At 46.3% G+C, this 16,312-nt stretch overlaps 4 protein-coding genes across 4 annotated transcripts; all 4 read left to right on the top strand.

Annotated features, from left to right (window-relative positions):
* Nucleotides 1-15: 15 nt before the first annotated feature.
* On the top strand, nucleotides 16-1,000 carry Pmar_PMAR007309 (coiled-coil domain-containing protein, putative; the record flags this gene model as incomplete). Its single annotated transcript, XM_002788206.1, has 4 exons — nucleotides 16-212; nucleotides 485-614; nucleotides 656-796; nucleotides 842-1,000. 4 exons carry the CDS (start codon nucleotides 16-18, stop codon nucleotides 998-1,000), a joined length of 627 nt encoding a protein of 208 aa, XP_002788252.1.
* A 2,577-nt stretch (nucleotides 1,001-3,577) lies between these two features.
* Pmar_PMAR007308 (hypothetical protein) lies at nucleotides 3,578-3,950 on the top strand (the record flags this gene model as incomplete). The annotated part of the gene is made up of 2 exons (XM_002788205.1): nucleotides 3,578-3,661; nucleotides 3,720-3,950. 2 exons carry the CDS (start codon nucleotides 3,578-3,580, stop codon nucleotides 3,948-3,950), a joined length of 315 nt encoding a protein of 104 aa, XP_002788251.1.
* A 4,140-nt stretch (nucleotides 3,951-8,090) lies between these two features.
* On the top strand, nucleotides 8,091-9,767 carry Pmar_PMAR007307 (hypothetical protein; the record flags this gene model as incomplete). The annotated part of the gene is made up of 3 exons (XM_002788204.1): nucleotides 8,091-8,208; nucleotides 8,394-8,720; nucleotides 8,818-9,767. 3 exons carry the CDS (start codon nucleotides 8,091-8,093, stop codon nucleotides 9,765-9,767), a joined length of 1,395 nt encoding a protein of 464 aa, XP_002788250.1.
* Nucleotides 9,768-11,557: 1,790 nt separating this feature from the next.
* Nucleotides 11,558-13,375, top strand: Pmar_PMAR007306 (hypothetical protein; the record flags this gene model as incomplete). Its single annotated transcript, XM_002788203.1, has 2 exons — nucleotides 11,558-11,630; nucleotides 12,288-13,375. 2 exons carry the CDS (start codon nucleotides 11,558-11,560, stop codon nucleotides 13,235-13,237), a joined length of 1,023 nt encoding a protein of 340 aa, XP_002788249.1. The 3' UTR covers nucleotides 13,238-13,375.
* Nucleotides 13,376-16,312: the final 2,937 nt, after the last annotated feature.

Raw genomic sequence — 16,312 nt, 5'->3', positions numbered from 1 at the left:
AGCTTAAGTGAAAAAATGTTCAGCCAGATAAAACGAGATTTGATGACAAAAGGGGAACGACAGTTGAAAATGATAGACAAACTGCTTGTTGATAAAACTGAATTGACTAAACAATGTGAGCATCTCGTTGAAGGACTGAAAACGAGTGAGAGAAGAATGGAAATGCTGAAGGAAGAGGCCGAGGAGCATTTGATACGCGAGGCGAGCGCTCTGTAACAGCAGCCGTAAGGGTTCCCATAGGTAAGCAAACAGAAAAAGATGTGGATGGCTCAAGAGAAAATTCGAAGATCCGAATGGGAAGCGACAAAAACTAGAGAAATTAAGGAATCTACTATACGTGGGATGGAACCAGAAGTTGAGAGGATACTCAGTGAATCACGCAAGGATAAGCAGGCGAGAGCTCTCCTGCCTCTGCTGTCTCGTTAATTCGACTCGATTAAATCGGAGTTATTTCTATCCAACAGGCATTACTTGAACGCCATAGGGAAGCTTTAGGAGTTCAGCGTGCTGAACTAGCGGCCGAACATAAACTTGAACTAGAGATGAAAACCGAGGCGATAAGAAGGGAATGCGACGCCCTAGTGCTGGTCGAGAGGGACCGCTGCCGGCGGCAGGTCCGCGAGGAAAGCCGAACCGCGTATAGAATTCCTGCTAGGTCGCTGAAGAGGCTGAGAAATGGAATGAACAGATGAGGTCAATCCGGATAGGCGCTCAGCAAGATATGGTAGAGGTTAGAAAGCAGGCCGAGGAAGAGCGCAATAAATTGGATATCAAATTTAGAGAGGAACTGCATCAGGTGCGGATCTCCTTGATTGAGCGATAAAAACCGGCTCGCAAGCAGGCGCACGTTGAGGCTATGAAGCGATTGAAAGAGGCCGAGCAAAAGTTCGAGGAAGAATTGACGCGAGTGAAATCTGCTAAGGAGGTTGAAGTTAAGACGATTAAACGAGGAGAAGAACTCGAACGAGAGACATGGATGGAAAATGTGAGGCAGGGTTGATGAATTGAGCATCTGGACGAAAACGCAGATACGGAGGAAGCTGGAAGACGAGTTAAGAGAAAAGGAAAAGGAGATGAGAAAAGAATGTGAAGAAGAGAGAAATCGCCAGGTGAGAATTAGTAAAATTCGGCTCCGTTTTGGGTGTGTTTTTCGTTGAGATGATACCGGAATAATAAAACTTTATTGCTGTGTTTCGAGTAGAAGCTATACTCATTGGAGTTATAGAGTTCTCCGAAAACATGTCCTACTTTTTGAATAGCAAGGTAGGGGTAGAGGGATGAGATACCAGCTGAGAAGGGCCTTGTTGTTATGATGATAAATTTTATATTTTGAGTCGTCAAGGGGGAATCGAAAATTTTCAACTTTCAAAAATCGCTTATGTTGGGATAGATCAGACGCCATGTCGTCAAGTCGTAGAATTCGACCGCGTTTATTCGAATGCCTCGTCGACTTGTATATTATCATCAAATTTCATCCCCATACTCAACGACAACCATGATAACGCAACTTGAACGTTTCCCGGGGTGGGGTTGCCACGCATATGCACGTCCTTCGTGCCGAAGGTGTACTATGCGATGCTAAAATTTGAGCACGAGCCGCGTCAATCCAACCACGTAGTTGACCATCGATCTAGTGGCCGATCCGACCCCGAAGTGGCTCAGTCTGACGACCCTCTCCTATCAGCCTTGTGGCTTTAAGGGCACCTCTCTAAGATGTAGAGACATAGTTAAGAGCGCCTAGCCCTCTCAAGGGCATTGGCGTACTTAATCATATCTAGAATTCTAAAGTCACTAATGGTCACTTGCGAAAAAGTACCATCACTTGTGATCCAGCTAGGTCTATAGTTCGATCTAGCCTCATTTGTACAGAGGGAGACAACGAGCTTCACATCATCCAAAGGCTCACCGAGTCATCCAGTGTAATTTCTTATTACTACGCGGACACTGTAACGCAGAGCAAATACTAAGTTCAGTTACGGTCATTCAAATGAACACTGTTGTGAAATTTTAATACCACCGGAGATGCGACGTCATAAGACATGCCGATGCATGATAGAATGGAGGCTCACAGTTCCTTGGATAATTCACCCCATAGCGACCAATGTTTATGTATCAGAAAAAAAGTACGGAGATTTGAATATCAGAATCGATTTGATTGTAAACAACACTGGGGTTGAATAATGTATTTTCAATCAGCGATTCACGTCACATAAGAAATAATGCCCGGATGAAGTGGACGCTGAGGAGAATAAGATCAAACAGATAGTGTAACAGCACGACATCCAACGACAGGTGCAAGGACATATCAAACCGGCCTTGAGAACGATTCGCAGCCGTTTGGTATCACCAACACGAAGCAAACCAGTGGGCTCGGATGGAGGTCAGAAGCTGCCTGTCAATCATTGGCGATTGAAAGAGAAATGGCCGAGTCTCATATCGCAGCTGTTAGATTGTGCGAGGAGAGGGAAACACTCATCCACATGGTCATGCCCGTGATGGTGAAGCCAAGGAGGTGTACGTCGAAGTCTGAGGAAATCGTAATTTCGAAACGATCCGCCGCGAGGAATTCAGAACGGACGGTTGAATGCCCTCGAGTGATGAGGTCGCCGTTCGGAAGAACCTTGTTGATAGAACCTCTTCCGAGAGAAGGAGAATTGAATGACCTCAAAACCACTGACGATGACCACTCCTTACGTAGACTGAAGAGGCCCTCGCAACCCCGGGTTGCGAGGGCCTCTTCAAGAGGGTAGCGACATGATAACGGCAGGGAATTGCATTCCACTCGGTAGACGACCGACATTCATAGCATTTGTATTTAGCCGTAAGGGCAAGGCATGGGGCCTCCCTCCCAACGTGTATATCTCGAAATGACCATGTCGATTGTCCAATCATAACCTTGGCTATATAGGGAACAGCTACGAACTGTAGTAGAAGTCTGGCCACCATCACCAGACAGCAAATCGTCCATATGAAGGACTCAACCGGCAGACGAACAAAGAAAAGCGTCTAATAAGTGGAAATATGAAAATTGAGTGCATACCAACGTCTCACCATTTCGTTGGGTTATTCACTTTCAATTCATTAATGATAACTTAGGTTGCGACAGTTGTGGACCGTTTGAGTCGAGAGGTTGTCGAGGCGGAGTATCGCGCAAAGGCTTCTGCCTCAAAGGAGTGGGAAGATAACAAAACGCGACTCACAGGCGAAATTGCCGATCTACAGCAAAACGTACGGAACACTGTCAACAAAGACAATTTAATACCGCTCATCAGATGAAGGCACTCGAGAAAGAGCGAGAAAGCATGGCGACTGAGATTGACAAATTGAAGAAAGATGTTGACAATTCGAAAGAAGAGTTGAAACTGACGAGAGAAAGATTGGCATGTGCTGAACAGGAACGGAAGGACATTGTGAACTCATCTGAGAATAAACTGTGACGAATTTGAAGTCAGCTACTCGCCCATGAGAAGGAGAGCGCTAGAGCTACGATAGAAGCTGAAAAGGCACGGCAAGAAATTGGCAGGGAGCTAGAGCAGCTAAGGTTGGTCGTTTGCCCTGTCGAGAGCCGTCACGACTGATGGCCAGGAGAGAAAAGGCTCATCTGGAAGGGGAACTTTCGGCAGTTAAGACGAATGCAGAGGAGAAACTCGAGCAAGAACATGTGAGATCGAGATAGGAGCAATTCATAGATTTTTTTGGAGTGTTTGTGCGGATGGTAGGTTAAGGGCGATGAGGCTATACGATCGTTAGAAGAGAGAGTGCGGAGAATGCTGAAGAGGAAGGACGAAGTGATAGAGGAACTCAAAATGAAAGTGTCGAAGGGCGAAGCATTAGCTGAAGAGCTCGAAGGGATCGTCTCACGACAACGAGAGGAGATACGATCATTGACGATATCGGGCATGGGTCCGAGACTGTCTCGTAAAGTGAAACCATTACATGTGCCTAAGTGAGATGCTTCTGATGCACCGACATGTTGTCGAGTTACACAAGGAGAGGGAAGCATCACAGATTGCCGGAAGACTGTGCAACAGAAGGGTGAATTGAGAGGCAGAATTGTATTTGTGTACACGCCGTGTAGCAATGAAGCTAGGGTAAATAGATCTGTCACAGACGTACAACTTATAACGACATATGCCAAGTACTATATGAAGAACAGCAATACCACAGCCATCGAGCTACGAAAGGCTTCGAGAGTTGCATTTCAAAAGCTCTGAATTGTGGCAGGGTACAAATGAATTTCCTAGGTACGGGGGAGGTACACTACGGACACTCGAGATAACAGGATAACATACATCGCAGACGTTGGTTAGAAAATTTCAACCCATTTACAACACCACTCGAAGTCCTGCTAGCGCGACTTGCCCGCCAGCTTTAAAGCCTCAGGGGGTCCTTGTGGGAATAGCGATCGTTTGGATCGTGTTGCCAACCCGACCCTCCCGATAGTAACTCTCCGAGATGGTTTCGACATCGGAGAAGCTACCCTATTGCTAAGTACAATGTAGCGAGAGCCCTACTCTTTCATAGACTAGGTTCACTTAGGTTGGCATGCTCAGCGGTCCGCTAGTCGAGTGTTCATTACAATGCATGACCAGGCTCATCATTGACTCGCAATTACTATCGTTGTGCTGTTCAATCGTAATACAGCGCTTCGCTTCGTCTTCTTATGGTATCAAAGGCTCGTTCTATTACAGATCGTGAGATACTTTTTTACGATGATTCCGAAGTAGTGGAGTGAAAATCAATCACAGGACACTTTGAGCTAGGCTATGCACATGTGAGGATTGAGTAAGAAATTCCCAGGCTTCCACTGTGAAGATGGGATTGCTGTCAAAGATGAGGTATTCCCTCGGTGAGAAAAACTCATCGAACGCGACATGGTGCATAGCAAAATAATAATGGCGACAGCAACAACCGGGTACTCTCGCTAGTGTTACAAAGACAATGGTGTTACAATGGAGTCAAGCGATGATGACCCACACACGAAGGCTACGACAATATCGTGAGTACATGCTAACAACAGGGAGGGGAGGATGAAACCAAAGACGGGGATAGTTCTGCATAAAGTTAACATAATACAGACATTATGACGATTGTTGGTGTTGCATAAAAACCGGATTTTTCTAGAAAAATGCTCTCGGAGTATCTGCCGAAAATAAGAGTAATGATACTGTTTTGTGAGAGGAACATACCTGCATTTATGTGTTTGCTAACCTCACGATGGATACAGCAGAGCTCAAGTGGCTGATCGCGGCTTCAGAATTCTGAAAACAACTAATAAAAGAGAATAACGTCATGTTGCTCACGTGGCGATGCTTCATCTCGCCTTTTGAGAAAGTCTGTGCAATCTGAAAACCACACGTGGATCGCGAAAGATGCTAATGAGATGTTACTGTGGGGAGCTCGGCCGAATGTGAGAATAATAATAAACAAGTCGTTGACGGAGAATTGAGGTGAGGCCCAGAAGATTCCTGAGTGGAATCATAGCAAAATATGGTAGTCTGCAGTAAGCATACCATCTCCGTAGATCGACCAAAGCTAGTTATGGAGGATAGAGCGTTATGAAGGTCGCCACTCGAATCGAAACTGAAAGGCTTTTAAGAGGAAAAGGTGGGGTTTACATCAACTCACGCTAGTTCACGATCGAGCAAGTCCGGCGATGAAGACAAAGTTTCGTCGTCACTGACCATCTGAAAGGACTTTGGTGAGCATCGCCAGTCGAACTCTCAAGGGGATGTGATATAACCGAAACATTAGAATATCCAATTACATGATTTAAAATGAATTTTTTCACGAGAGCGCTGAAGTTGAATACGTTTAAAAATGTTAATAAGAGAATTGAAAGATCTAAAGGCCGCTGCAATAGCAGCCAAAGTGATTTTGAATAGAAATGATATGTACCTTCCTCAAGTATAGCCTGTTGCGCTGAACTGCGGACAAAACACACAACGGAAATCAACGACAAGTTCTCTCCTAATCTCCATTAAAAATGAGTTCAAGTCCTATTCCACACCAATTCGGAACGGAAAAGTATTCCTTCATTCGCTGTTTTCAATAACGTCAGATTATCATTTCTAATATGCACAAGACGATCGACCTCAAGTTCTTCTCCTCTTTCATCAAACAAGTCACTGGTGCGTGAATCACTTCTCGCGATCGGTTGAGTTCTCAGCGATTCCTCATATCTGAAACAACACCGATAGTTTGATAACGCGAAAATATGTTTCTGGTCACCCTGGAATGCCCTTGCGACAAGCTCGGCTGCAAAAAGTTCGATCTCGGTACATGAAAACGTTATCTTGTTTACTGATGGCTTTACCGCAATGGTGACAGCAGAAAGCTTCTTCACTGACACACAATAAGAGCGAGCATGAGCACACAATGCTTTGCTAGCTCATACCGTATCGCTGTGAATTGACCATTATTGTTATCATAACCAGCCATAGAAGCCACAGTAGAATCGGTGGAGGATACGTAATGTACACTTTGATAAATTTTCCATAACCATCCGGAAAGCATTAATGTAACAAACAGCCAACTAAGCACAATTGACCTTTAGCTTAGGAGCTACTCTTTGAGAAGGACCTCCTCATAACTTCGATGAGCAGTTAGGTCCTCTTTTTCTGTCAAGATATGCCTACGACCTAATAAAGTGCTGATGGACGAGGACACGTTTTGCGCCTCGATCGGTTTATACTCTTCAGCCCATCTCGACTGAGGCGATTGACACTTAAAAGGGATTGTGTGAGCAAACTTAACTATTTCGATTCGGCACCTTCACGTTGTTTGGCGGGCTACGCAAGGGCTTTGGAAAAAGCGCGCGCCCAAGCAATCGATTGGATTCGATGCCATTAGTCGCTTTCGTCCGGTTCTGGAACCAGTTCCCAGTTTCAGAACTCATCTATTGGACGATCCGATAGATTCAACGGGAAGCGTGGGCTAGTTAGCACGATGTGCTATCCCACGGCATCGTAATTTACCGTCTGTGGATTCGTCACTGTCTAAGACATAAACATTCATAAAGGCACTACGAAGAAGACAGTCTGTCTTCTTCGTAGTGCCTTTATGAATGTTTTCTGTTGAGCCTTATCGCCGTTACAAGAATCGGTTATTGAATGTTCGAAAGCAACAGATAGAAGCCTGGCGACAGAAATACACACAGTGTTGCATCGTATTCTAGCTCAAGAACTCTTCGTAGAGTTGACTACTGAATGAGTATCTTAGAGGAGACCATTAATGCCGCTATCAACACTTTTGATTCAGTAATCCTATTTGGTTGACGTGGCGTTGTGGTTATTGCCATACCACACCTTCCAAACATCATATCCGCTATGGTATCTGCGTGTGAAGGACGACCTGATTGAGTAGACAAGACCCGCATCTTCGTCATCGAAATGGTGTGATAGAAAGCACCAAAGGATTGTTTAACGCAACCGTATCTGTTGTAGATGTGATTTGCTTTTTGATACGATCTAACTGCTGGCCCCCTTACTATAGTAGAATCTGGAATATCATCACACTGTGATGAGCAAGAGTATCGGCAGTGCCGATACGGCACCAGAGGAGAAGCTCAGCACGAAAGTAGTAGAGCAAGTTAATAGCGATAGCAAACTAACATCAAATAGAGAAGTATACTACAAAAACAGGATGAGTCCACGATCGCAGAGTTTCCGCCCTAATATACGGAGTTGTGATGCTATCGTTGTTGCCATACCATCGATCATTCAATGTGAAGGATCATCGAATGGTTGCTCGACTAGAACAAGAACCAAAATAAAGCTCGACTCGTGAAGAGCCTCTATCACACATTCGAATACTAGCATCCGATATCATACTCGTCATCGTATCGGACTCCTCGCATCCGAACCGATATCCGTGAGAAGAATCGACCAGCAACTTAGCAGAAGGCCTGCGGGCATGATATCACAATAATTTGTGTGGAAGAGCTTTTGTCCCCTTCAGCACATGTCTACACAACACAGCTCTAACAGAGAGTCTAGTCTAGTAGATGGACGAGAATGACGTAGCAGTTTGTGTGACCGTTTGAACTCTATCGGAGTCGCTCCGTAGTATTTAATTTGACCGTCATTTTGATGTCGTGGATGTCCTTTCGTTTGGCTCACACTATTTCGCTATGTTGCATTGTTCTGTGCGTGTCTGCTGCTACCGATTGCAGTAAAGGTGATAAGTACTGTACTGCTATTTTACCTGGTTCCTACTGCAAGTACTATGAGACACCTAGTGTCTGTCAAGGCTCGAATGTCCCGTGTTCATGTAGTGGTAGCAGTAAGCACAAAGCCACCACTAAGTTCCTAGCACCCACTACGACTACTGCGGAGGCAACTACTCGTTTAACGACGACTACCACGACGGCTTCGTCAACGACTACCACAAAGGTTCCGTCAACGACTACGGGGGCTTCGTCAACGACTACCACGACGGCTTCGTCAACGACTACCACAAAGGTTCCGTCAACGACTACGGGGGCTTCGTCAACGACTACCACGACGGCTTCGTCAACGACTACCACAAAGGTTCCGTCAACGACTACTACGACGGCTTTGTCAACGACTACCACGACGGCTTTGTCAACGACTACCACGATGGCTTCGTCAACGACTACCACGACGGCTTCGTCAACGACTACCACGACGGCTTTGTCAACGACTACAGGGGCTTCGTCAATGACGACCACGAAGGCTTTGTCAACGATGACTACGATGGTTCCTTCGACGACGAGGATGACGCCGACCACTAACCATCTTGATGGTTCTGTCCGGTTTGGCACCTATTCATGGTCCCAGGATTACTGGAGGTCAGGTGACCCCAGTCTTACTGACTTTGGTGCTTCTGATATGGGCAAGTTGTGGAACACTGGCGATGTGTATGTGAATATCGCTGATTATACCAACTATGACCGTATTCATAACCCGGAGAGGCTCCTTCCGTGGATGAAGGGATGGAGGAAGCAAACTGGCAATACTGAGAGGATTTGGTTGACTTACGGTGACACAGAGAAGTCCAATGGGAAAAGGATGGCAGACTTCGTGGATACCTTCGAAGAGTACTTGGAAAATTATATTTCGGCAGAAGACATGCGGGAAATTGCTCCCATCGGTTTGAGCTACGATATTGAGCACATGCAGCCGGAGGATATTAAGACGACTTTGCTGAAGGCTCAGCAGATGAAGAAGGATGTTAGCAAGAAAATGGGCTATGCCCCTGGTTCTCTGCTTATTGATTCGGCCATCGAGGGTCAGAAAAATACTCTGGGTACTCAGTACATTATGCAGTATGCCGACCATGCTACGATGATGCTCTATCGTAACGCTATTGACGGTGACTATGCAGATGATCTCGTTTATCGTATGAATTATATGATGACAGAACAGTGTGCTGTGTGTACTCAACCAGGATGGGAGAACTTGAAGGCCAAGATCACCATCATGTTGGAAGGTTCTTGCACTGTTGGTAAATACTGCCACAAGCTTTCTATGTGTGCTTACGATGCCGCAGCTTATCCCAACTCCACTGGTGGTATTGAATATGCATGGGAGTTGCTCAACGAGTTGAAGGCCCGTACGGTTTCTGATGGTATTCTCACGCAGGAGCAGTTCGATTTCCTCTATGATATCCATGGTTCCCTGTATGTTGTTCATAACTGGGAATGGGTTAGATGTTACTATGGTGACAGTTTTTCTCTCGAGATGGGATATTCCGATTGTTTAGATCAATATCACGAACTCAGTGGCAAGTGCCGAGCAGAGTGAATCTTGTATACCTGACTTGTATCATACAAGTTGTCTGGAAATGATTGCTTCCCGAGCATTTTTGCGTGACTCTGTACATGACTTGTATGTTGATATTATGGTTGTTTGTCAACGTTCTTCATACAGTTTCGATTGTACTTTACTGATGTGTATCTGGTTCAATTCCCAGGTGTATCAAGGAGGTTCGGAGATTTCGTTTCCCTCAGTTCTGTTAACTTGAGTTCCTCTTATCCTCTCACCAGAGGAATGGGAGGTTTTCGGAGAAAATCATCAAGCGCCTTTTGAGACCATGTTGCCTCATCTTGGAGAACTTTATGCCGTCAGATACACTATGGGATGGCATAGTTGCCCCATCCATTACTCCACCAGGCATACTATGGGATGGCATAGTTGCCCCATCTATTACTCCACTAGGCATACTATGGGATGGCATAGTTGCCCCATCTATTACTCCACCAGGCATACTATGGGATGGCATGGTTGCCCCATCTAGTACTCCACTAGGCATACTATGGGATGGCATAGTTGCCCCATCTAATACTCCATCAGGCATATTATGAAATGGCATAGTTGCCCCGTCTATTACTCTACTAGGCATACTATGGGATGGCATAGTTGCCCCATCCTGGACAACGTTACCCCATCAGATATATCCTGATATGGCATAGTTGCCCCGTCCTGGAGAACTTCCCTCCACTAGGCATACCGTGGCATGGCAAAGCCGTTATCCCGGACAAGGTTATCCCATCAGATATATCTTGATATGGCATAGCTGCCCCATCTGGGAGAAGTTAACTCCTTCAGGCATACTCTGAGATGGCATAGTTGCCCCGTCCTGGAGAACGTTACCCCATCAGATATATCTTGATATGGCATAGCTGCCCCATCTTGGAGAAGTTAACTCCTTTAGGCATACTCTGAGATGGCATAGTTGCCCCGTCCTGGAGAACGTTACCCCATCAGATATATCTTGATATGGCATAGCTGCCCCATCTTGGAGAAGTTAACTCCTTCAGGCATACTCTGAGATGGCATAGTTGCCCCATCCCAAATGAGTTGCTCTCACTCAGAGCAGATTACCCTGAAAAGTGACGCGATTAAAATTTGGCGAATAGACCCAAGTTGATCATCACAGGCGAGCCGTCTTCCATTGAATGGTGGACAAAAGAAGGTACGGTTTTACGCTGGACAACCGCTGCACATTGGAGTTCGTGATTGTATAACTCGATCATCCTAAGGGGTATTGACATGATTTCGAAATGGGTCAACTGAAACCCTGCTATCAGTCTGCTGAATAACCTATAGGGTTATTACTGCCCTAGTCCATTGTGCGCATTTGTGCAGACGTGCGTCAGTAGCGATCCTGCGGCCCAGACTGAATGCTCAGAAGCAGATGAGCACAATGCAATGCTATAACTCGCATGGTTATCGGAATGGTTGTAGCCGCGTTCTTTGGAGCAATTGGCTATAACTTGTCCTGCTAAATCGACATTAAGGGACTTGATCGTAGCTTGTCATCACGCCCGAGCTGACGATCGAGGGTCGAAGTAAATAGAGTCCATCTGGAAATCGCGTCCCTATCACAACCTTTGTGCAGAGAGCTTTTGTCTCCTACGGCTGTCTGTATTGCACAATTCCACTTCGCAAATCGCAGAGAAAAGCTAGACATAGTCGATGAATTTGAACGAAGTTAGCGAATCAGTTAGCGAGCTGATCTACATGGTTCTGTGCATCATTCGGTTCCCTTATAGCCAGTTTGTATGTAGTATCTATTGTTACTATATCTCTCAATGCTGCATCGCTTGGCTCACGCCATCACGCTATCCTACATTGCTTTGGGCGTCTCTGCTGCCACTGACTGCAGTGAGGGCGACGAGTACTGTGCAAGTCTTATTCCTGGTTCGTATTGCAAATACTATGAAACACCTAGTGTCTGTCAAGGCTCGAATACTCAGTGCTCTTGTAGTGGTAGCACTACAGTTGCAGCTAGAACTAAGTTCTTACCTCCGACCTCAGCTAGTTCGAAAGCAACTCCACAACCTACAACGACAACTCCGATTACTGTGTCAACGACGATAGCAACGGATCCGTCAACAACGACGAAGGAGGCACGATCAACTACGTCGACGATGAGCGTTTCCACTGGCACTGATTGCAGTGATGGTGACAAGTATTGTGCAAGTCTTTCTTCTGGTTCCTATTGCAAATACTATGAGACACCTAGTGTCTGCCAAGGTTCGGGAGTCCCGTGCTCTTGCAGTGGTGGCAAAACAGCAGCTACAACCACTACTGAGTTCGTAGCCCCGACTACAACCAGTCCGAGGACGACTACTCAGCCGACGGCACCGACGTCGTCCATGGTGACGACAACGGCTACATCAACAATGAACACGACGGAGGACCTGTCGACGACCACGGAGATTTTGGCAACAACAAGTGCAGCTCCAACCACGAGCAATCATGATGATGGTTCTGTCCGGTTCGGTACCTATTCATGGTCCCAGGATTACTGGAGGTCAGGTGACCCCAGTCTTACTGACTTTGGTGCTTCTGATATGGGCAAGTTGTGGAACACTGGCGATGTGTATGTGAATATCGCTGATTATACCAACTATGACCGTATTCATAACCCGGAGAGGCTCCTTCCGTGGATGAAGGGATGGAGGAAGCAAACTGGCAATACTGAGAGGATTTGGTTGACTTACGGTGACACAGAGAAGTCCAATGGGAAAAGGATGGCAGACTTCGTTGATACCTTCCAAGAGTACTTGGAAAATTATATTTCGGCAGAAGACATGCGGGAAATTGCTCCCATCGGTTTGAGCTACGATATTGAGCACATGCAGCCGGAGGATATCAAGACGACTTTACTGAAGGCTCAGCAGATGAAGAAGGATGTTAGCAAGAGGATGGGATATGCCTCTGGTTCTTTGTTCATCGATTTTGCCATCGAGGGTCAAAAAAATACTCTGGGTACTCAGTACATTATGCAGTATGCCGACCATGCTACGATGATGCTCTATCGTAACGCTATTGACGGTGACTATGCAGATGATCTCGTTTATCGTATGAATTATATGATGACAGAACAGTGTGCTGTGTGTACTCAACCAGGATGGGAGAACTTGAAGGCCAAGATCACCATCATGTTGGAGGGTTCTTGCACTGTTGGTAAATACTGTCACAAGCTTTCTATGTGTGCTTACGATGCCTCAGCTTATCCCGATTCCACTGGTGGTATTGAATATGCATGGGAGTTGCTCAACGAGTTGAAGGCCCGTACAGTTTCTGATGGTATTCTCACACAAGAGCAGTTCGATTTCCTCTATGATATCCATGGTTCCCTGTATGTTGTTCATAACTGGGAATGGGTGAAGTGCTACTATGGTGACAGTTTCTCTCTTGAGATGGGGTATTCCGATTGTCTGGACCAATACCACGAACTCGCTGGCAAGTGCCGATCCGAGTGAAACCTGTCTTGTAGATTATATGGGGAATGTGTGTGTCAGACAAGCCTGTTATAGTGTGATGCTATTACCTTATATGCTGCTATAAAGTTTTCCTGCTGACGTTGATTATATAACTTCAACTGTTCTAGAGTAATTCTTCCAATTGTATACCTTAGTGGATTCTCACGTTTTACAGGGTTAAAAGTTTCTTACTTCTTGCGGCTCGAGCTGGTCTTTTGAGTTTTTGTAAATCCACTTGGGTAGGGTTGTTCAACGTCTTCAACGCCCAGACTGTCCCTTAGAGTGCTAACGATATGTAGTCCATGTTCACACACGGAACAGCTTGGGCATGTCCAGTTCCCTCGACCCGTAGGTGCCGGTATGATGAGTTGATGCCTTGAACGCAATTATTCAACACATGAATGGTTATTACTCATAAGCGGTTTGTCCTGATCACTCTCTTAGTTGGGGGCTCCTAAATGCCCAATGATATCTTTGAGAGAGTCGGTTGCCTAGGAGCGGACAGTACACAATCACTGTCTTCTCATACGTGGTGTTGTAGTCGGCGACCTCGATTATGCGCAATGTATCTCATAGTCACTGTTCTAACACGTTCGTAAAGGTGTCGACAGAAAAGCAAGCAATTCCGCAATGCTTTCGCTATTCGCGGGTCTTACTTGTCCCTTTGCCGTTCGTGTCTGCCGTAATGTTATGCACTCCATGCTGTTGCATCCATCACTTTTGTCTGCTGCCCTGCTGACGCCCATTTGATGGTGATTTCATCGCGTTTTCTTTCCTTAACAACTCTCTTTTTAATTTCTCGCCATGGATAAAACTAGCGAACTGCTTACTATCGGGTGTAAAAAGAGATAGGAGCTTGGAATCACCACTGTCTTGTAGTCGCATGCACTATCCGCGGTTACTAGCGTGTGCGTGCTCTGTCAATCTCAATCTTCGACTTAACATGTCGGAGGCTATTAGCCTAGGCTATTGCAACTTCATTAGCCTCAGGCTAATGAAGTTGCAATGACTGCGCCCTTGCGCGAGAGTCCACCACAAGTTGTGTCTCCCAATTGCGGCTGTAGGGGCGCTGTAGGGGATGTTCGCCATGACCTTCGAGCCTGTCCGTATCTTACAACGCCTAGGAAGAAGGTCCTTGGCGACGTCTCGTCTAATTTGTATCGAATAGTGACGAATTTGGAGCAGTGCAAGCCCTTCCATCGACTGTGCCTTGCTGTCATGCAGTGCCTGGACACTAGTGCACCGCCGGTTAACAATTGATATTGTTGTATGTTTTGTAAAGAATGGGGAAGTACTCCCTCTCGCGAGAGGCTGCCCAAGCAGTCACTCAGTCGTCGGCTGCAGCCAAGGAAGAAGGCCCTTCAAGACCTCATAAACAGGTGGCGTGAAGCCGGCGCCTTTATTCTCGCGCAGTCATTGTACTTACGTGCTATGTTTAATGTAAAGTTAATCTGCACGGCCAGCTGTTAGCGTTCCATATTGTCACTCCAACTTCACTACTTCATCCAACCACCTATATTAAGATCCCTCTTGGTCGTGTTAACAGTGTTAACTTAACACATCTAAAGTTTAGATGTGTTAACACGACCTAGTGTTTAGATTCTAAACACTAGAATCACCACTTAGCTCACATCTGTCCTGAATCCTACAACAAGCTGGCCCGGCAGTTCCCGTCCTCGGGTAGACACCTCATTAACATACGACGAGCTTCTGATACGAACCAAGACAGGTTCTTCGATGTCCGCTTTGGCCTATTCCTGTGAGAAGTCTGTGTCAGCACTCGCAGCAAGTGACTCGCTGCCCGTCATGAGTGTCTTGTGAGTCAGTCATGCGAGTTATATTCGCGGATCTCGGGTCATGAACTGGCAATTCCACCTTCTCGTCGCATGTCCCGGCCAGAACCGGGACGTCAACCCAAAGTCGCCGGACCCCTCCCTCAAGATTTGTGGTGGAACTATTGAAATGGAGACAGCGTGATTGTTCGTGGTAGACAGAGCTGGTACATTCACCCATATAGCTAACGGCCCTCATTCAAGTAAATCAACGTGCGGTCCCTCTTTACTGGGCTTGTTCACTCCCTATGCCATGTTCCGAAGTTAGAACTAAGGAGAGAAGCCTACGAGATAGTATCAAATGAATGAGCCATGATGAAGGGGTAGTTGATAGATCGCCATCCATCAGGTGTAGGGACGCCGTGATGGGAACCATCTTGACAATTTGCCCGTCTCTCTCCTGTTTGCCTCTTTTTTGCCTTCCAGCCCGGCTGAACCCGCTGGGAATGACCGTGGCGAGCGGTGGCTGTACCATAATGGTACTACCATTCCATGTAGCATCGTGCGATGCATTATGTTCTGCAAGTCAAGTGTTCGGTTTTCAGCTCTCGGGGTTGCCACATCTCTTACAATCACATTCCCAAACATTGATTCGTATGGCCTTGCTTAGCATAGCACTGCTTGCAGCGACACCCGTACCCACCTGGCGAGTTCCGTCACAGATTTTCTGGCCTTCAAGCCAGCAGTGAGAAGCCAGAAAGATCTGGATATAGCTCCTGACGAAAAGACATGGTAAGAAGATGGTGAGCTATTGGCGCTGCTAGAGCCATGTGATTTGGAGTTCGAGCCAGAATACTTTCCGGAAACGCTATGCGCAGGAGGCATAGGGATGACGGGACGAAGAGACAAAAAGCTTGGACCGACCGATGAGCAATGAACTTGCGCGCGCAGCACGCACGGTCGTAGTGTTCCTGCGTGAAACTACTTCGCCGTCGGAGAGTGCGGATAAACTAGGAATAAAGAAGAATACAACGCTGAATGGTACAGCAAGCGAAACCGGCCGATCTGCCTTGTACTGTACGAGTCGTATGAGCAACACTCATTATCATGATACAGAGATGTGAACAAAAGCCTTACTTGGCTTGTTGCTGTGACTACCGAAGTCTATGGGATTGAGGAGCAGCTGAAAACAGCTACAAACCAGAACAACATGTTTTTGAACTACATGCTGATTCGAAGCTATCCCCGAAACTATGAGAAGGTGGGTGGAGAACCCACCAGTGGGTGGCCACCCACTTCGACC

This window comes from Perkinsus marinus (genome assembly GCF_000006405.1).
Source record: "Perkinsus marinus ATCC 50983 genomic scaffold scf_1104296928640, whole genome shotgun sequence".
In the NCBI taxonomy this organism is placed as follows: Eukaryota; Perkinsozoa; order Perkinsida; family Perkinsidae; genus Perkinsus; species Perkinsus marinus.
This window is presented reverse-complemented; position numbering and strand designations above follow the sequence as displayed.